We start from the raw sequence: 22,951 nt of genomic DNA, 5'->3' as shown, positions 1-22,951 counted from the left end.
TTTTTTAGAATCAAAATTTGAAGAGAAGTATTTTGGAAACTGTGTCTCCAGGCACTTTAGATGATCAATTATAAAATCATCTGTAGCTGTAAACATTTCTAAAGAACCATTTTCCACCCTATTCTTCCATATGTTAACTTTATTAGTAAAACTTTCAACTTTATCTTTTAACATAAATATGTTACAATTTTTTCCTTGAAGCGACATGTTTAAATTCGCCATCTCCCTCTCAAGAGCCACCTTACCTCTGCATGTAGTAATAAACTTTTGTAATCTCAGTCCATGTCTTTGCAAAGGTTTGAAAACAAACAACTGTTAAGGGCAAGGCTTTTAATGAAGTTAATGATTTTGATAGTATCACAAACCACAACTTCTAACTCTGACGATTTTTTTTTTTTTGGCTACGAGTGCCTCCTAATGGATCATGCAATGAGTAAAAGTGATATGTTCATTGCCACCAACTTTAACTTTTGCTATAATTCCAACATTCTTGCCCATCACCATCTGTACAGACTCCAATGAAATTTTTCCACTGTCAACCTTCATTTGTGAAAAATTCACTGACTTTAAAATATATATCTTTCCCTCTTGTGTGCCCTTCCAAAGTGCAACAAAACAATAATTCCTCATGTATGCTTCCTTCATAAACATATCTTACATAAAGTAACTGAATTGCGAACTTTCGGCTGCCCTTAAGCCTGGTAATAAGCTGCTGGAATTGATTATTACTAATTTTCAGAAATTCCACTGGAAACAGTATCATTCGATAAAGGAATTTTACGAATCTCATCCCCATACTTTTTCCCATGAACTATTTCTGACATTTTAATAACAGCAGGTAACATGTCCATATCCACAGTAATAAATTTCTGAAGACATTGTTTTTCTTTATTTGAAGATTTTAAAAGTATTCAAAATATTGCTTTGGTTTATTGCAGCATGCTGCATGTTTGGTATTAAGATGTCGTTTTAGTTTGGCTAGTTTCATGCTCTCTGCAGCCAAAATTCATTACATTTTCCAGACCATCATGATTATTAGGAGTAAATCCATATTGCAAAAATGATTCAACATATTTTCTTTTTCTTTCAATTTAGGTGTACTACAACCTGGTAGCGAACACTCTGCCGCATTGTCATCAGTATTTTCACCTTTTCTGTCTAAATTTAGTTACTTATCCATAACTGAAAAATATTTTTTTTGGTTATGACGATAGGAAAATATTAAAAGTTTATTTTCCATAATTAAACTATTAGGTTTCTGTAAGAGCAGAAAACTTTGTATGTACAGTAAAAACACTGTAATTCATAGCATACAATAGTCTTGAATCTGACGGGAGGTCTTTCTGGCAGCATTTGTTGGTGGTGTGTGGCATGACGGCATGCACAGTGCAAAGTGCGCATGTTGTGTGTTCAGAACCAAGGCCGAAGTGAAGTCGCACGATGCAACACAGGCGAGTGCTGCCAGAAACACCTCTGATTCATTACACATTTTGATTTTGAATTAATTTTTGGTCATCATTCAGAAAAAGCCTTTTACTGTTGCTAAATTTAATTATGCGGCAACAGTAAAAAGCCTTTTACTGTTGCCGCATAACTGAATGTCGCGACCCCGACATTCAGTTATGCGACCCACAGTTTAAGAAGCTTTGATATAATGAAATCCTCTACTAAATCTATCAAATATACAGATAACCCATCTTCTAAATATAACTAAATCATCTACTCTCAAGTAAACTACTCCAAATGTATAAACTCAGAAAACTTGTTTTCTGACATGTACAGGTAATTCAGTGACTATGTTATCAAATAAATTAAATAATTTTATTAAATGCACACTTTACAATACAAAGACAAAAGCCAAAACTTGGATTAAAAACATGAAAAGAAATGAAAAATAAATATTACCAAAAAATAAGATAAGTAATCAAAATTAAGTACCTCTGAACCAGCTTGAGTAAAACGGAAGATATTATCAATGAAAAGCAATACATCTTGTCCTTCTTGGTCTCTGAAATATTCAGCTACTGTCAAACCTGTCAGAGCAACACGAGCTCGAGCACCAGGAGGTTCATTCATCTGTCCATATACCAAAGATACCTACACATATAAATATAATGGCACCATGTATTATATACTATTCAGAAGGACATCTTAATTATATTGTATAATAGAGAAAAAAAAGTGATAATTGTTTTCATTAAGAGAAATGGATTTTAAAATACAGTAATCTCTCAATTATCCAATCACACTGGGAACTCAATTTGCCGATTAGTTAAATATATGACTGTATAGTGCTGTTCCAAAACATCTCAAAGGAATTTTCGGCCTAGATATGACAGCAAACACAATAATGAACTTACTCACTCTAAGAAAACAACAAAGAAGTCCACAGCATTAATGCTCTTATAAAAGGGTATTCACACTATAAATCATCTTCAATACATCATCCTTTCTTCCCTACAAATTCAATGTACAGTAATTTCTCAATTATGCAACCTTCAATCAATCAACCAATCCTAGCTATCCAACCTTTCAATTATCTAACCAGCAAATTGCTATCCCACTGTGTTGGATAACTGAAGGAGTTCTGTCCTAAGAATCACACAATATTTATATAGCTCATTTTTTGGTATGTACAGATTATGCAATTTTTAATCACAGAAGAGTGTATTTAGAAAATTCCAAAACTAAGTTACATGTGTGGCTCTCAATGTAGGACCATAAACATAAAATCTAAGATTTACAGTACTGGAACAACCCCTTATTACAAAACATGTAAGCTTAAGAATAATTGGATTTGGAAATTGGAAAGTGTAATAAATCAGATTAGGAAGTTAGAAAATGTAATTAATCAGACATACGGGATAAAGTGAACTGAAAAATGATCTGAGATAATTGGAAACAATGTGAAAGGAAAAAACTAAAATACATAAGTAAAGATATATCAAAAAAGTAAGAATGAAATCATAATAAAAATTTGAAAGGCAATGAATTTAATGAGTATGAAAGTTAAAAATACTAAGAATTTAAAAAAACAGTTAACTGTAGTAAAGATGACCCAGCAATATAAAAAATTACATGCTGGCTGTTTCAGTGGATTGTTATAAGATAGAAAAACAAACCACGAGCTTGCCACGTGGTTCACTAGATTACTTGGAGATTCATCATTACTATCATAAACAATGCATTAATCAGATATTTGTAATCAACTTCCCAAACATGATACATTTTATGGGATATACCAGATATTACAATAGTTCACAATGTTCCTAAGGAAGCTTACTTCGAGATTGATCTATTTGTCAGATCAGTGATCTCCTTAACTCTTATATTTAAATCATCTGACAGATAACTGATTACCCACATACCTGAATGTTTTCTAATAGTATCTTACCTCACTCATTTCTTTATTCATCTGCAAAAAGCACAGAGTGTTTCAAAAGGGGGGGGGGTATACAACTTTGAATAACAACAGATGAACAATTGTTATTACCATGCAAATGTAACCTAACACTTGAAGTTTTAATATGAATGCTTCCAGTAATTCTGCAGACATCCTATCTCTACTCAATTTCCTCCCACATGCAGTAGAGCATATCTGGCATAATTTCAGCAATGGTGGTAGTAATTCTGGAACACAATTCATCCAAATTAGTTGGTAGTGGTGGTAAAAACAGTCGATCTTTTACAAAGTCCCACAAGAAAAAATCTAATGGTGTAATCCGGGGAATGCAGTTGCCATGCTACACGTGCTACACATGATGTCACTTTTTTCAGTAATTTTCGTCATGGACATAACTTTGCAGTTGCGTCCAAACAAAATTCCTAAACTAGAAATTATGATGAAAGTAGAACGAGGCATCCACGATCTTCCGCCAGCAATGGCCAATAACGTGCGACTAGATATAGCAAGTATTATAAACAAGGCTAAGCCTCCAAAAAGCAATATGCCACGTAAGCAAATAACTGCCCTAAAAAAGTTATATAATAATAAAAATATTATTATTACAAAAGCCGATAAAGAAAATGCAACAGTTATCATGAATAAAGAAGAGTATAACAGAAAAATGCAAGATCTCATATGAGTTCCACATATTAAATTATACATTGAGATCCTACGATGTCTCAAAAGAAAAAAGTCCAAAGTGACAAAGTGACATCATGGCCCAAAGAAATCATCAGGAAAATAAAACCAATTCATGTTAAACCACCTCGTATTTATGGATTACCAAAAATCCACAAAACTAATACTCCCCATAGTTGATAGCATAGATAGTCCCACATATAAACTGACCCAGCATCTAGCCAAGTCGCTTGCCCCCTTACTGGCAACTCCTCTACTTTTATAAAAAATTCAATCCATTTCAAAACAATGGTTAAAAATCTAATCCTAAATGATTCAGATAATAGTTAGTTTCAATGTCACCTCCTTATTTACCAATGTACCACTTATAGACACTCTTGATTTAATCAAGTCTAAATTTCCCCCAGATAATTTTGAATTATTTCAATTTACCATGAATGCAAGTTACTTTACATGGGGAGGAAAATTCTACAAACAGATTAATGGAAGAACATAAAAGATACATTCGCTACTGTTACTATGGCAAGTCGGGACTGGCAGACCACGCTTTGGACACTCCTTCACACAGGATTAGATGGAGGAAAACAAATGTGCTATTTAGGAGTCGTTATAGATCTGAAAGATTATTTTTTGAGTCAGCAATGGCTTTGAAGAATTCTCCCAACCTTAACAAATATGGTTGCATTAATTTGCCAAAAATTTGGGAGACAGTTATCCTAAGAAAAACTCCTGGATAGCTGCTGTTTTTTTCCCCCCCCTCATTAGAGGGCGCCAAAAATAGGACTTTAGATCTTTTGTCTTTGGCAATTATATTGTTTCACTTACTCACTGTCGCATATACAAGTGTGTTGTGCTCTGATGATGCCGAGTTGAAAATCAGCAAAATATAAGCGTTAATAAAACATCTTTGTGATAAAAGTGTGTGTGGTGTTGTTAATACAGTGAAAAATAAGTCATGGACTACCAGTATGGATTCAACTAATGCCATTCGACAGGAGATCTGCTCACCTGTCACACACCTCTGGATAAGCACCACAGAAAAGTTTGGCGAGTCCCAAGTGGTTGCACAAGATATTGCCAAAGGCTTTTGATAGGTCTACTACAAAGAGTCTATAAGCAGCTTTCATCATTCGCAATATTTCTTAACATTTTTTCCAAGTATGTTTCCATAAATCTTACAAGGAACAGTCAGCAAGGATACTCCACTGTTATTCTCATATTGTTTTATTTCCCTTTCTATATATGGGTACTAAGAAGCTCAATTCACCTGTATACAATCCTCTAACCAGGCATTCTGAAATATACAGTGTAGCCATATTGTAAAATGTCTATAACTCCATATTTCAATATTTCTGGATGAATATCATCTACTCGGGATGCTTGAGAGTCAAAGCTGTATAACTAAGAGGAAAGTTCCACATAGCCTTTAAAGGAATGTGGAGAAAGGACTAGGACTTCTAACAATGCCCAATCCTCACCTTCTCATGGTGCATCCTGTTAGGTACCTACGCAGATACTGAATGAACAAGGATGGGCTGGCGATTTGGGATTTATCCGACTAAACTGTATGCTTATTGGATTAAACCACAATATAAAATGATGGTACAGTATGAGAGAATTTCATACCAGCTGGCGTGTTACCAGGTTAAACAAGGTCACCCGTTGTTTTCACTAGGGAACCAGGACGAACAGCAAAAAGTCAGCTACTGGAACAAATCCTGAAACACACCTCAACTCGACATCAGGAAATGATTGTCAGACATACAAAAACATTTTGGGAAAATTTGAAGAAAAGAGCAAAGCTAATAATGGCAAATATCTGTTGGATTTCTGCTCAGGACATGGAATGGTTATTACTAACACAATGTTCCAACATAAAAATGTGCACAAATTCACATGGAGAGAAGAGGCAAAGAATAACAAAAGTCTTGTTGACTATGTTATTGTTGATAGTGATGTTTTCTCACTGGTGCAGGACACTAGTGTACAGAGGATTTGAAATTGGAAGTGATCACCATTTAGTCTTGAGCAAGATAAAATTGAATTTCACATTGAGAAGAAGAACATATAAGAAAGTTTTAAAGTGAATAAAAGCTGAGCAGCTCTCAGATGTGAACTGTAGACTACAATACACAAACATTATTCAAGAAAAAAATGAAAGAGTTTGAGAACAGGAACCAAACCTTGGAGAGATTCAGTGGCAAGCCCTGAAGAAAACACTGATTGATTCAGCCAGAGGCATGTGATGAGGTTGTCTGCAAGGATAGAAAAATCAGAACTCCATGGTGGTCATAAGAAGTTAAAGAGACAGTGAAGGAAAAGAAGAAAGCATATCAAAAGTTACTGGCAAATAAGTCAGCTTGTGCTCTTAGAAAATAGAGAGACAAAAGTCATGGGAAGACTTTGGTAAGAACATCGAAAATAAATAAAGAAAGTGGCAAGATTCTGGAGGTTGTTGAAGAAGCACAGAAATGGATGAAAGAGTGTTGTAAAAGGAATTAGAGATGATAAAAGTGAACATGAAAACTGGAGGAAAAGATATCCTTGAAATATGGAGTAATTACTTCGAAAAAATGCTAAATGAAACAAGCAGTGATAGCACAGTGGTAAAAAACACTCAACAACCATGCAATCAGTACATATTCATACTTGAAGTAGAAAAAGCCATCAAAAGCCTGAAATGTGGAAAGGCAGCTGGAGTAGATGATATTCGACTAGAAATGCTGAAGTATGGTGGTATAAAAGTCTTACAGTGGCTGCACTGCACTGCATAGTTCAGAAGGCCTGGACAGAGGGACGAATTCCAGATGATTGGAGTAGAACTCTAGTATCCATATATAAAAAGGGAAATAAACTGAATGTGAGAATTACAGAGATATTTCCCGACTGAGTGTTCATGGTAAGATTTATGTAAGAATACTTGAGAAACGGTTGAGAAGGATTGTGAAAGGGAAGCTTTGTGAAGAACAAGCAGGATGATTCAGGCCAAACAGAGGCTGTCAGGATTAGATTTTCTTTTCATGACAAATAGTTGAGAAATCGTGGTAATATAACAATGATGTGTATTTTTAAGTTTTGTAGACTTGCAAAACACATATGACAAGGTACTAAGAGAAAATCTACTCAAAATGTACAGATATATGGTGCAAATGGGGCATTATATTAAGAATACGTCTTTATGTGAGTTGTAAGTCAGCAGTTAGAACTGAAGTGCAGGAAGATGATTTAATGTTAATTCTGGTGTCAGACTTAAGGATGTACATTACGCCCTCTGTTATTCTTTATCTATATGGATCACATTATGAAGGAAAGCAGTATTAAACCTGATACCAAAATTGGAGATGTTAATCTCAGCTCTTTACTTTATGCAGATAATGTTATACTTCTAAATAAATCCAGTGCAAGTATGCAATCTTGTATGTACAGGTATGCAAGATTCCCTGACTATATTGAATAACTGTTGTAACAGATTTGGTATAAAGTCAGCAATAGCAAGACAAAACAATGAAAATACGCAGAAACATTGAAAATATCAAATGCATCGTGAATGGAGAACCTATAGAAGTAAAACATTTCAGTTACTTAGGCACACTTTTTAGTGAAGACTGTAAATTAATATGAAAATAGACAACAGAATCAACAAAGTATTGTAGGAGGTCAACTGAAGAAATTTATATGGAATAAAAGAAAAATCAGTCAAGACTAAATTAGCTGTATACAAGACGGTGTTCAAACCAATTTTAACTTATGGATCTGAAAGCTGCGTTAGAAATAAAAACACTTGACCAAAAATTAGAGACAACAGATATGAGAGAAAGATTAGGGCAGAAACAGATGGCATCAATGGCAATATCATATTAAAAATGAGGATATTGGGAAAGAAATTTCCATTGTTAGCATCCAGTAATATGTTAGCAGAGCTAATCTCAGGTGGTATGGTCACTTAAACAGAATGGGCAAAGAAAGATTAGCAAAACAAGTGTTCTTTGCCAGGTTGGTAGGAAAGAGACCCAGAGGAAGAGCTAGATATAGGTGGATTGATACAGTAAAAAGTGCCTTAGAAGATAGAAATATAAGTTCTAATAATGTTGGAGTTAATGTTGACAAGTAATAGATTGATTTGGAGGAAAATTGTAGATAAGAAGTTGGTAATGATGTAAGTTTTCATGTAGTACTATCATATCCCGTATACCCCTTGAGGGTACATGTCAGGAATTTGATGATGATGATATCATCTACTCAAAACACTTTTCCACATTTCAGATGTTTGATGCCTTTTTCTATCTCAAATATTAATTGAATTAGAAGCATTAATGGAAAAGAAAGGGGGAACCAGTGGAATAACTGAGTTAGCACCAGATTAACATAATAGGTGTTACCAAAACAAAACAGACGAGATCTTTATAAGTAACAAATAAAAGATGCTATATATTCAGGCAATAACAATCTGGGTGAAAAAATGAATAGCTATAGTATTCAACACTAAATATGAGGATAATCTTGAATGGGTGGCAATAAAGTAGAGTGATGTGGGTAAATATCAGAATGGTGAACTGGAAATGAATCTTATTTGTGCCTATGGTCTTCCTTAGTAGAACCTCCTGTGGGACCATAGGCACATTTCCAGTTCACCATTCTGATATTTGCCCTCATCACTCTACCTTATTGCCACCCATTCAAGAAGATTATAAGAGAAGGCAACCATCAATGAAAAAGGGAAAGTTCGTCCTTGTTGGGGATCTAAACAATAGAGTAGGAAATGATTACCAGAATTATAGAAATGTACTGAGAAAATCTGAAGAAAAGAGCAAACCTAATAATCTATAAAAACAGAAATAAAACTGTGAGAATTATGGAGGAATTTACCAACTCAGTGTTCCTTGTAAGATTTATGCAAGTATACTTGGGAAATGGCTAAGAAAAATTGTGAAAGGGAAGTTTGGAGAAGAACAAGCTGGATTCAGGTTAAATACAAGTTGTGATGAAAAGATTTTCACTTTAAGACAGTGAAGAAGTCATGGAAATACAAGCAGCTATATTTAAATTTTGTAATTCTGGAAAAGGCATATGACAAGGTGTCAAGAGGAAAGCTGTTCAAAATGTTATGGGTATATGGTGTAAATCAGTGCTTCCCAAACTGTGGGCTGCAGCCCCCTTGGAGGCCGTAAGTTTTGTTGAGGGAGCCGTGAAATAATGAAAACAAATTTAAGATGTTTTAAGACTAAGTAGATTTTTTTTAATCTTAAAAGAAACGTATTTAATTTTTATTATTTCTTTTTTGTTATTTTTTATATTTTGATGGAAAAAAATCACACATTGGTGTTGGTTAACAAATTTTGCTTCCTGCGTATTTTGGCACTTAATGAATATTAGTAAATATTCATTAAGCATTTTCAAAGGTATTGATAAGAAGCACAAAAAAAGTTACTAATGCAAAATCTTGAATATAAATACAATAAATATTATAATATATGTCTTATGTATTATGATTTTTTTCCCCATGGGGGGGACGCAAAATATCTTAATTTTTCCGGGGGGGGGGGGGGGATTTACATCCGTAAGTTTGGGAAGCACTGGTGTAAATATTCTACATTAGTCTATATTTACTTGTAGATCAGCAGTTAGAATTAAAGGAGGTACAAGAAGATGGGTTGATTTTAAATCAAGTGTGAGGCAAGGGTGTACATTATCACCATTGTTATAATTTAGATGAATCACATTATAAAATAATGTGGTATTAAACCTATTATTGAAATTTGAAGTGTTAATCTCAGCTCTTTGCCTCTGCATCATCTGAGACTTCTAAATAAATCTAGTACAAGTCTGAGGATTTCCTGAATAAATTTAATAACTGCTGTAATAAATTTAGTATGAAAATCAGCAATAAAATGACAAAAACATCAAATGAATCTTGAAAAACATTTTAGTTATTTAAGCACACTTTTCAGCAAAGATAGCAAATTAAATATGGAAATAGACAGCAGAATTAGGAAAGCTGGTATGGTATGAAGTCAACTGAATAAATATGGATTGAGAGTGAACTTAGTCAAAAAAACTAAATTAGCTGTGGACAAGAGTGTTTAAACCAATTTTAATTTATGGATCTGAGAGCTGGTTTAGAAATGAAACACTTGATTAAAGACTGGAGACAAGATATGAAAGTTTTGAGAAAGATTAGAAGAGTGAAAACATGGCATCAATGGCAGTATCATATTTAAAGTGAGGATATTAAGGAAGAACTTGTTAGAACTGAGGAATTTGTCAGCAGAACTTATCTCAAATGGTATGCTCACTTAAACAGAATGGGAGTGAAAAGATTAGCAAAACAAGAGTTTTTTTTTTTTTTTGCTAGGACGGGAGGAAAAAAATGACCCAGAAGAAGACAAAGATCCAGGTAGGCTGATGCAGTCGAAAGTGCTCTAGAAGAGAGAAATATAAGATTTGATAATATCTGAGTCTTGACAGATAACAGATTAATGTGGACAAAAATTGTTTAAGGAAGTTAGTATTGATGTAACTTTTTCACATGGTACTATCATAATATTTTGTAAGCCATCCAAGGGTACATGTCAAGAATTTGATGAAGTATTGATTGATATGTACTCATGATTTCATTTCTCTTGAAAGACTTTTGCTACTGTGCTGTGCTTGTTTCATTTAGTAATCCTTCAAAGTCATTACTCCAGGCATTTAGAGCATCTCTATCTTTAGTTTTCATGTTGCCTTTATTATTTGATTCAAACCTTTTTCACCATTTCTGAGCTTTTTGAATAGCCTCCAGAATATTTGATCACCTTACTGATATTTATTTTCTATGTTTTTACCAAAGTCTTCCAATAACTTCTAGCTAGTTTTACACAGTACTTCACTTTATTACATTTTTCTCTGTATTCTCTCAGGGCACAAGCTAACTTAATTGCCAGGAATTCTCAATATGCTTTTTTTTCATGATGTAACTTTTTCACGTGGTACTATCATAATATCTTGTAACCCATCCAAGGGTATAGGTACATGTCAAGAATTTGATGAAGTATTGATTGATATGTACTCATGATTTCATTCCTCTTGAAATTTCCTTTACTGCCTCTAACTTTCTAAGTCTACTACAGAATTCTGATTCTGTCTTTGCAGACAATGCTCTCTAGTTGAATCAATATTTTCTTCTGTGAAATCTTCAAAATCTGGTTACTGTTTTCATTTTTTTTTTTTTTTTGAATAATATTGATGCATACGAGTACAGTTCACTTCTGAAAGCTGCTTGCCTTTTGACTTCCTTTAAAAATTTCTTATTCATGTTTATTTTAGATATGATATGTTATTTTATTATGCTTAAAACTGAAAGGTGATTATTTCTGATTTCAAATTATCTATGTGTGTCCAAAACCAGCATTAAGACATTGCCATCAACAACAACACAGTTAATGATAAATTTGACTTCTTCGTTTTGGTATCACTTATTAGGTGATCCTGATTATCCAATTCTTCTACTAGCTCCATTTTTTTTTTTCTTTTTTCAGCTGATGCTTATGTTGATTGGCAACAACGTTGAATTCTAGTCTGCTATTTCTTCACGTACCTGCCTTCAAATTAAACAAAAAAAAGCTGCTCAGCAATGCTGAGTTTAATTAGCGAAATCTTTTAAAAAAATGTTGTTAGTAAAAAACAATATTCAAAGCAAGAAAAATTCTGCATAATACAGTATTTTAAATTCAGTAAAATACACTCAAATTCCAATCATTAAAATCCATTTAAGTAGAAATATTATAATCTATAAAAATAATAGAATGTACAAAAACACTAACACATTCTGTTACACAAAATATAGTAAATTTTGAATTTAAGAACTAGTTGGTTTGTTTAGGATTTATAGTTAAAACAATTAAGTCTAAGAGACCATCATATCCATAAATGAATTATCCTGACTGGTTTGCCTGTTTTTTATGATGAAAAACCTTGGTCTCGTACAATATGAAATAAGCTAACAAATCGCCTTATGTTGGACAACTTTTATACAGGTTCAGTGTATATATACTTAGTCTTTATCAGTGCATTCTAGACAGGTTAAAAACCAGGTATTTTCAATTAACAAGTATTATCAATATCAAAATGAGTTATGGATGTTCTCTTATAATAACTGACAATATGCTGAATTACCAATTCAGTCTATAGTTAATGCAAAATAAACAAAAGTACCAGACTAAAAGCTTGAAGTAAAGAGAACAGACTCCATAAATTTTGAACAGATTCTAAATTTATGGAATCATATATCATGTGTTATATGATATGACATCAGATGATTTAAAATTAACTGAAATTAAAATTAAAATTCCATAAAAGTACTTAAAATTCCAAACTGGAAGATAACTTTTATGTAGAAAACTGTGTATAAAAAACAATTTTAAACTGCATGCTAAAAAAATACCTTCGATGACTTGTCTTTTAAGCTGATGACTCCAGATTCAATCATTTCGTGGTATAGGTCATTACCTTCACGAGTCCGCTCACCAACACCAGCAAATACTGAGTACCCTCCATGAGCCTTGGCAACATTATTGATTAGTTCCATTATAAGTACAGTTTTGCCTACTCCAGCTCCACCAAACAAGCCTACAATAAAGTAACCAAAGTTGTCATATCTTAAGAGACATGATAAACAGGATAAAAAAAAAAAAAAAAAATGTATAAACATAATAAACGATAACCAAAAACTCCCAATTCAGTAAAAACTTGTTAACACGAAATCAACTTATAGAGAGTATATATTTAGTACTAATTTCCGTCCACAATGCCAATATATATATATTGACAAATGATTACATATGATATGTAGTCAACTCTTAATATTAAACTCACATAGACCAAGAGGAAGCTTTTTAATGGATCCATTATAACAGCATCTGCTAGAAGAGGGTTTACAGCATGTTCCCACATACTGATAACCTGATTAATCTTTGTTATATTTATCATACTACTTTTCTTTGTTCATACAGTATAATTATATAACTAAGCAGTGTATATTTGGTCTTACTTTTTTTTTTTTAACACATCTTTGATAATTTGACTCTCTTATCTTTGTTGTTGTTCTTAAATAGAGGAACTGCCACAAATCTTCCCTAGTTGCAGGAAATGCCAGTGAAATACCACCACCTTGCTTTATTGGATGTTTGAGATGGCTGGTAGCCACGTTTATTCATTAAAGCAAGGGCTCCAGTTTTTCCCCCTCCCCTCAACAAGCTGTGCAAGTGATACCCTAAAGGACATGCCGATCACACTGTAGGGGACCAAGATGCCCCCCCAATTAAAGGAAACAGCATGAAAGTACCACCAGATGGTACATTGAAGCAAACCTAACAGTAACAAATCCAGAGGCTTCCTAATCAGCTAGTGCTAAATTCCATTGCCACTTAATCTGCAGTTCATAACTGGACTGGAAGGAAACCAAGTATGATGGGATATATGGAGAACTGTTGAAGCCATGTGTGGACAAGAGGCTAGATTCTCTCTGTGTGGGTGGTATGTTTGCATGTATGTGACCTTTTAATACAGGTCCCTATTCCTCATTATCTCTTCCTCCACACATACAATAGATTACAACTCAACAAAATACAATTTTACTGTAGATCATAAAAAAAAAATTCACTCACAAAAACAATTTGATAACAAAAATCACATATAAATGGACTTTCACAAATGCTAATGCTGCAGTGAGATTATTCAACCTTGTAGGATAGGTGGAGAGGAGAAATGCTATTCACTTAGATAACCAGGTGACACACTTGCAGCACAAATTAACAGAAAATGGAACAGTAAACTTACATTAAAAGTGGCAGGTGATTTTCACTGCTTTGTGCAATATTGCCAACAACACTTTCATTAGCAAAGTGTTATTAGTGACATTCAAAAACCTGTGCATGAAATGTTTTTAGCTCTCTACAGATGGAATTTGAGAAAAAAAAAAAAAAATCTAGAGTATCCCAGTAGCAGTATCCATCTATAAAAAGGTGAATAAAACTCAATGTGAGAATGTGACATCTTTCTTACTGATGTTCCAAATCAAGATTCATGATTGATTTGTAGTTTTTTGGCACAAGGAGAGCAAAGGTCATATTGTACCAGGACACAGGGTGTTCAGAGATAAATAGTTATAAGGAAATAAAAGGAGTATATAAAATGTATGTATAAAGTTTAATACTTACAATGCAACATCTACATATAAACAAATTCATAATCAAATGTCTTAGAATAAATTAGTTTTGTAAAAATCTAAAAAAGTCATGCAATCTGTCCAAGTCTGATAACATCTGGCTTAGTATATGGGGCTCAGCCAGATAATGTAAAATGTAATTTCTCTCGTGAAGTGCTCATACTCCACCAGAATATGACTAATGGTGAGAGACAGGTGTTGCATTTCCCAAACATGTGGGTCATCAGCCCTCAGTAACTAAAAATGTGTGAGAAGGCTGCCCTATGCAGAGCCTAGCAAGAACAACCTCTCTTCTGTTCCTACATTGACTAGACTGCCAATGCTTAATTTCTGGCTTATGCAATTTATTCATCAGTGCTTCCTGTCTGGGCAATTAACTTCAATTTTATAACCTGAGTGTAGTCAGTATAAGGGACCATCAAACAGTATGCCAAAAAAGTATGAGCTAATCTACAGCTGCCATCTACTATGTCGTTTCCCTTAATTCTGATGTGGCTGAGAATACAACACAACCAAACATCAAAATTAAGATGTCTTTTGTACAAGAGCAACTCACCAAAGCACTAGGTGTGGATTACACCAGGGAGTAGATAGCCTGTAAAGAACTCAAAAGTCTATATAAATTAAACACACTTTTGGTAGGAGTTTTCTTTGATATGCACAAGTGCGAGATGAATGTCCTGCAACTCTGCTGTATAATTACTGCAATCGAGTGGCATCTGGTTGATGATTGTAATGTTAGGAAACACAGCAGAACAGCCAACAGAGACTGATCTTCTGTTCTTGAATCATCTCTGATCTTGAACCATCAATGTAGATGGGCAGAAAATCAGAGTTGGCTGCTCTGTGTGCACTGAACGATTGAAGGTAGATAGTTAAGGATGTGTGAGACTTCTGTAGTTAGTAAAGTGAAAGGTTGCAGATGGATTGCAAGCCTGACATAGATGAATGCCATTTTGTTTGGTGCAGGTAGTCATGCCAATAGCTTCAACAGCCTCTTCAATATGCATACCAAAAGGATAAATGGCAGTCTGATATGTGTGACATACAGGACCTCACAACATACAGAAAAAAGGCTAGTCCATGTAGGATGATCTAGAAGAGATTTTATTTTTAGAGCATAATTAAGAGAAATGTTTTAGTCTCAGTGACAGGGAAGCATTTTATTCAACATAAAGACTTTGATTTGGTGATATGCAAAAAATAGAATAACTTCGGGATGAAGTTATTCTATGCAACGAAATGCCCTTTCTTAGACAAGAAACAAGTTACCCAGAATACCAAAATGACAGTGTACTGTTCAGTGTTTGTACCAACATTAACATATAGTTGTGAGTCTTGGTGTCTGACAACAGGAAACACAAATAAACTACAATCAAAATGAAATATCTTAGGAAAGTGGTGCAAAAAACAAGATTAGATCGAATAAGAAACCAAACTATAAGAGACAATCTTCAAGTTGCATCTCTGAACCAATTCATAACACAAGCCCAAATGAGGTGATTTAGACATCTTACTCAAATGAAAGAAGGAAGAATAGCAACAACTATATATGAAAGCTAGGAAATAGGAACAACAAACATAGGCAGGCCCAGGAAAGGGTGGCAAAAGAAAATTAAAGAAAAATTAGGAAAGAAGGGAAATTAACTGGAAAGAAGCAAAAGAACAAGCCTTAGACACGACGACATGGAAATCTTTCTGGCAAAATCTCGACATTTATAGACTAAGAAGTAAGAGAAGGAGATCCACAGAAGATGATGGGAGGTGTTTTATCATCTCATAATGTATGTCAGTAGGCCAACTATGCTATGGGGAGAGAGGAGAAGTGCTCTTTTTAGTTCCTACTTAACAAGTAGCTAATTATACAGCTCAATCCCCACTTGTTCACAATTGGGGATTGAGCTGTATCCCCACTTTCACAATTAAAAAATCAGGAGGATAGAAAACTGTTGCTGAGATCTTGGCAAAGTATTCTCCCAAAGTGTCTGCAATACCTTTTGGGATCAGCAACAATACATCATTATGTTCCAAGGTAGACAAACACTGTGATCCATATCTACGTTTCATCTTCCACATTTTATCCCAGGTGGTTTTTGCACTGGTTGTTTGATTAATCGACAATGTAATCTAGGAATGTTTTTGATGATGACATATGACATTATGTGCTTTAGCCCGAGAACGTCTAAATGCTATTAAGTTGGTTGTGGTAGGATATCTATGAAATATATTGAATGCCCTATCTCAGTGATTTTCAACCTTTTTCATAAAATGGCATACCTAAAGTAATCATTAAAATTCTGCAGCACACTTCAAATATATTCTTTTAATTTTTTTGATGATCTGGCAAAAAATAGGCATAATTTTGATTGATTTACACACACACACACACACAAGATATTAATAATAGTAATTACTTATCCTTTTTGCTCCAAAAAATGTAAACTATATTTTTGACATTTTGAGTAAGAAAAACAATACTCAAAATTATTTTTAAAAATTTGATTTTTTCAAATGAATATTAAATATATTAAATAATATACATACTTAAACAGTTAATTTTAATCAGATATCTGAGCTTGATGTTTCAGAATGCCTTTTGTGTGCGAGGTCTAATTTTAGATAAGCACACTCTTAAGTCATCTTCCAAGGGTTTTCCAGCCACGATCCATTTTTGTTCTTAATAATATTCATTGCGGAAAAGCTTGATTTGCACAAATATGATGTGGAGAATGGAAGTACTTCTATTGCGTTTTTGGTAATGGGAAATTCACTTCTTAGAGATAACTAAAACAAAGTATCTATTGTTGAATGTTTAGTTTTAGATACTTTGTTTTAGTTATCTCTAAGAAGTGAATTTCCCATTACCAAAAACGCAATAGAAGTACTTCCATTCTCCACATCATATTTGTGCAAATCAAGCTTTTCCGCAATGAATATTATTAAGAACAAAAATGGATCGTGGCTGGAAAACCCTTGGAAGATGACTTAAGAGTGTGCTTATCTAAAATTAGACCTCGCACACAAAAGGCATTCTGAAACATCAAGCTCAGATATCTGATTAAAATTAACTGTTTAAGTATGTATATTATTTATGCATCAGCGAAAATTTGCAATCCTTTTCTCAAAGCCTAGAGGCATTTATAACATGTAAAGTTACAAACATGTAAAGCCAGGCCCGGCTGGTGGCGTGTGCGAAGTGTGCAATTATTGGTGCGTATATTGCACAGAAGAAAAGGCGCCTAAAAGATGTCAAAAAAAATATGAGATAAGAGTTTAAACGAACAAACGGGCCATTATGGATCAGATACGCATCCTCATACGTTTCGTATCCATCATATATTTCAATGTAATATCAATGGCATTACAATTTTAATATACACTTCGCATCCATGATAACCTTGACGTCTATAGACGTCTTGGCTGGTAGTGTGGTTAAACCTCTGTCATTTCTTATATCTGTTAATTCGTCCTCTTCCGTAATCTTTAAATTTCCCAATTTACACGTGCTTAAGACAAATGGATCTCTTATCCAATCGAAGGATATGTCAAGTGAGGGAAAATATTTTAATATTTGTATTTACTGATCTTAAGATTTGTAAAATTAGATCTATCAGCTAACGCCTTTTTATTCCCGTATACGGGAATAGGCGAGGCCATTTAGCCCTATCTAACTTTTGGAGACTGAGTGGGCAGTTCAATCTCCACTGGTACCAATCGGAGATAGATGGCCCAAGGCTATCACTAATTAAGCGGTACACAGTGAAGAGAGACGGCTCAAATGTGCCGCCGTCTCGTGGTCCCTAACCTTAACACAATATATTTAATGTCTGAAAATAATGTGGGTTCTACGGTCGATTTTCTTGAGTTTACGGGACGAAAAACCCGCTTGCCCGTGCCAGAGATCGACTAACTCGGGAACCGGTCGAAAAAAGGCTTAGAAAAATTTCCTCTAGTCGGCGACTAGATTTGAACCACCAAACCCTTTCTTCGTGCGGTCAAGCACTGTAGAGTGCAAACGCCACTTCTACTGAGCTACACAGGCCTTGAAAAGGAAATTAGATCTATTAGATTTTTATTCAGTTTGCACTTTTTTGTTAGTTCAAACATATTTACTGCATTTTCTTTTCTGATTCTTTCTTCCCAAAGCATTAGTTTTTCCTTGAATGCATTAATTTTGTCAGTGGAAGTAAGAATGTTTTCACAGTCTCCCTGCATACTTTTATTATAAGTGTATATAAAGATTGAAATAAATCAGCAAGAAAGCAACCTTACTGCACCAAAGCTTGTTGCTAAGAAAAATCTCATAACTCAGATTGTTGAGTTGTCAAAAAAAATTAGAATTTTTCTCTTTTAGTTCAGAAAATCTTGATAAAACTCATTCACGAGATAACCATTTCACTCCTGTATGTATTAACTGCATGTAAGAAGCTTCCATTGAGAAGCATAGTGATGCAAACAAACTCGATTGTAACGGCCTGGCTTTTATATAATTGACAATTTTGATAGTCTCGTCTAGTACTTTTTTAAACTCAGGTACCAATGATTTTGACATTAGTACTTCTCTGTGGAGAAAATAAAGTGTAAAAATAATTCTAGGATTCTTATTTTGAGCCAGTGTAACAAATCCTTTTATATTTCCTGACATTGAGCAGACACCATCCAGGCAAATACTGATGCAAGAATCCTAAGACAAGTTATGGCAATTAAAGTAATTATCAACATCGAAAATATCTTGGCTCTTCGTTGTTTCCGGGAGTGGTCCTCATAAATAAATCTACTGAAGGCTAGAAGTTGAGCTTTCGTCCAACTGAATAATATTAATATTAATACTAATATGAGATACCACTTGCAACTCAACATCTTTGGCCAAATCCTGAATATGTCGATAAATGATGTTATCTGACATAGGAATTTTTAAAATCTCCTTATCATATTCCTCGCCAAACATGATATTAACAATTTCACAGCATGCTGTGAAATTGGGCTTTTCAGACACAGTTACAAATTTAGTCCATCTTTTTGCTTAAACAGTTTTATCCAGCACAAGTCAACCATCTTACTGGCCATTATGGATCAAATACGCAGCCTCATTATGCTTCGTATCCATCATATATTTCAATATAATATCAATAGTATTACAATTTTAATAAGCACTTCGCATCCATGATAAACTGGACGTATATATACATCTTGGCCAGTAGCATGGTTAAAATATTCAGCCGGTTTTTTGCTCAAGTGAGAATGTTTAGATTGTAAATGTCTTTTTAATTTACTTGGGACCATAGCATTGTTTGCTAATTTTTCGCCACAAACTACGCAAGAAGGATGTGGCGGATCTTGTTGACTAGAAATAAAGCCAAGTGACAAATAATTTTCGTCGTAATGGCGAACATTAGTTTTTCATTTAGTTTTAGAAGAATCAGTACTAGATATGGTATCAGCTGCTGATGTCCTGGGAAAAACTAGCTTCACTTTCTTCTTTCTTTTGACGTACTAGCTTCACTTTCTTCATTGTCTTCGCAAATATTCGTGTGTTTTTTTATTACAAATTTATCCCCATATTAAAGGAATATTATTGAATAAAATTAACTGAATGAAAAAAAAACAATAAAAGAACTCTTACCAGTTACCTTAAAAATAAGAGAAGTAAATGGAGTTATTTGTGAACACACTTATCAAAAGATTAAAGCTAATTAACACACAATTTTAAACCGATTCACCAACCGTAAGTTTTGTAAAATATAAATAAGGGAGCTTCAGGTGCGAATGGAAGATCACACACTAATAAATAAATGTGCAAATTACGACATTATTTCTTTCAATTAATTCGTGTTCACAAATCTCACGGCACACCGGTTGAAAATCGCTGCCTTATTTTGATCTTTTTTTAGCTGATTGGCACTTTGACGGAGTTGAAATCGGGATGATGTTTTTGGAATTGTTGCAGTGGCTGCATGGACAATACAATCTGTGACATGCTTCACTGAATCTTAGTGGCTTAGGGATGTACAATCTAACAGGACAATTGAGATATCCTGCTTTAATAGATGTTGGAGGAAACCTGAAGAACAAGATCAAGTTTAGGTCAAAGATTATTAGGATTAAGTTTTCTCTTTAAGAGAAATGTCGAGAAATCATGAAAATATAACAGGAATCAGTATTTAAGTTTTGTAGACGTGGCAAAGGCTTATGACAAGGCACCAAGAGAAAAGCTGCTCAAAATGCAATATGGTGTAAATAGGACATTATACAGAGCAACATAGCCTGTACTAAAGTAGTAAACCAGCAGTCAGAATTGAAGGAGGTATGATAGTCTGATGTAAAATCAGGTGTGAGACAAGGGTGATTAACTCCATATTGTTACTTATCATCTATATGCATTACATTATGAAAGAAATGTGGCATGAGGCCTGATATTATAATTATAAAACTTAGTTCTTTGCTTAATGAAGATGATGCACTCATAAACAAGTTTCCTGGATTCTTCAACTGAATGGCAGCTATCAAAAATTTGGCATGAAATTAGCAATAAAAAGATCAAAAATATGAATAGAGAAAGAACATCAAGAATTTCAACTCATTGGAGGAAAAACTATTAAATACTGAAGCTATTTAGGAACAATTTTTCATGAAAATAGCAAATGAAACATGGATATAAGTAAGATTAAGCAAAGCCGGCACAGTGAGAAGTCATATGGAATATGACTTCTCACTGTGCCTTATAGATCTTAAAACTAGGCCAGAAATAAAACTAAATCAAGCTACAGGCTAAACATGAAAAAAATTTGGTTAGTTAACAAGAAAATTACCTAGAGGAAGATCAAGTCCAGATGGATTAATGCAATCAAAAGTACCGTAAAAGACAAATACAAAATTGACAATAACGAATTGCTGAAAAGTGACAGACTAATTTGGAGGAAAATTGCTGAATCATGTAGTACTGTCATAGCATCCTTTACACCTCTGAAAAGTAAATATCAAGAAATTGATGATCCAAAGAACAGGAATTTATTGCATTGTTGCGACATAACTTTCTCAAGCAGCATGTGAAAGAAGGAACTCGAGGTCAAAGAGTATTGAATTTGCTCATACCTTCAGAAGGGATTTCTGTCAAGAATATAGCTATTTTACCACCAATTGGTGACGGCATGCTGTTCTTTCTTGGAAAGTATCTACTTGTATTGAAGCTCCGATTAAAACAGGCTACATGCTGAACTACAAAGCTGGAAATTATGATCAACTTAGAAGAATACTATCTTTGGTCCCATGGTATCAGTTACTGAATGGAAAAAATGTCAGCAATACATGAGAATCTTTGAAAAACTGCTTGAATGAGGCAGTAACTGAATGTATCCATAGTGTTCGAAGAATAAATAGGTTGGGAGTGAAATAGACGTGCAGCCTTATTAAGCTAGAGATCCACAAGAAGGTTGATGTGGAAAGAATATCGTGAGAATAAGAGTGAGAGGAGTTATGAAATATATAAAGCTCAGGCAAGAAAAGTAACGAGTATTGTGAGAAAAGCTAAAACGGAGTATGAAAAGAAATTGGCCATGCAAGCTAAAGGCAATCCAAAAGAATTTTATCGTTATGTCGCAAGCAAAAGAAAGAATGAATGTGGAAGAATAACTTTATTGAATGCAGATGGTACACGAGTGTCAGAAGCTGGGGAGATTGTTCAGTTAATGAGTGCTCACTTTACTAAGATATATCAACCAAGTGAATGTAGCATGGTGCTACTGCTACGTTGGATGAAGAGTTACAGATTCATGAAAATGAGGTTGAAGAGCTATTGCATAACCTGGATAAGAATTTGTCAATAGGGACAGATGGAATATCTGCCCATTTGTTAAAGGAATGTTCAGCTGAATTGGCTAGGCCTTTCACACATTTGTATAACTCGAGTCTCAGCTCAGGAATGATACCATAGGAATGTATGATAGTTCCATTGCACAAAGGTGTGCAAAAACTGATGTGTCTAACTACCGACCTATTAGTATCTCTGGTGTGGTAGTGAAGATTTTAGAGAAGTTGGTAAGAAATCGCATACAGAAATGGGTAGACAAGCATTCAATACCATGCAGAGAACAACATGGGTTTACTAAAGGAAAGTCATGTTTCAGCAATTTGCTCATATTTTATAACAAATTTTACAGCCGAGTTGGATAAAGGGAATGGATACACTATGATAATGTTGGATTTTTCTAAGGCATTTGATAGGATACCACGATAGGCTGTTGTGTAAACTGGCGAATATGGGACTGGAACATAATCTATTGACTTGAATCAGGAGATGGTTGACAGACAGATATCAAAAAGTGGTATACAGTGGGTGTGAACCTGCCAGATTTAAGGTAACCAGTGGTGTACCTCATGGTTCAGTCTTTGGGCCATTATTGTTTAATCTATACATTAATGACATTAAGCAGGGTCTATCATCAGATTTGCAATTTTTGCTGATGATGTAAAGATAGGCAAGGCAATCAGGGATGCTACTGATATTCAGAAATTACAAAATGATTTGAATAGACTGGAAATCTGGGCAAACAAAAATGGCTGTCAGTTTAATGTTAGTAAGTGTAAAGTTATGCACTTTGGCATGATTAGAGTTCCAGCGGCATATTATATTAGTGGGGTTATGCTACAAGAAATTGAAGAGGCAA

General features: G+C 34.2%; 1 protein-coding gene across 1 annotated transcript in view; it reads right to left on the bottom strand.

Annotated features, from left to right (window-relative positions):
* The window catches only part of ATPsynbeta (ATP synthase, beta subunit), a 101,206-nt gene that overhangs the window by 58,526 nt on the left and 19,729 nt on the right, over nt 1-22,951 (bottom strand). Inside the window, exons 4-5 of the mRNA XM_090394806.1 lie at nt 12,507-12,691; nt 1,939-2,097 (exon numbers count right to left, since the gene is read on the bottom strand). Of these exons, the coding sequence (XP_090250932.1) occupies nt 1,939-2,097; nt 12,507-12,691 (344 nt within the window). The remainder of the gene's footprint in view (nt 1-1,938; nt 2,098-12,506; nt 12,692-22,951) is intronic.

The sequence above is a fragment of the Typopeltis vanoorti genome, chromosome 6 (genome assembly GCF_054136105.1).
Source record: "Typopeltis vanoorti isolate ZY-2024b chromosome 6, IOZ_Tvanoo_1.0, whole genome shotgun sequence".
Taxonomy (NCBI): domain Eukaryota; kingdom Metazoa; phylum Arthropoda; class Arachnida; order Uropygi; family Thelyphonidae; genus Typopeltis; species Typopeltis vanoorti.
This window is presented reverse-complemented; position numbering and strand designations above follow the sequence as displayed.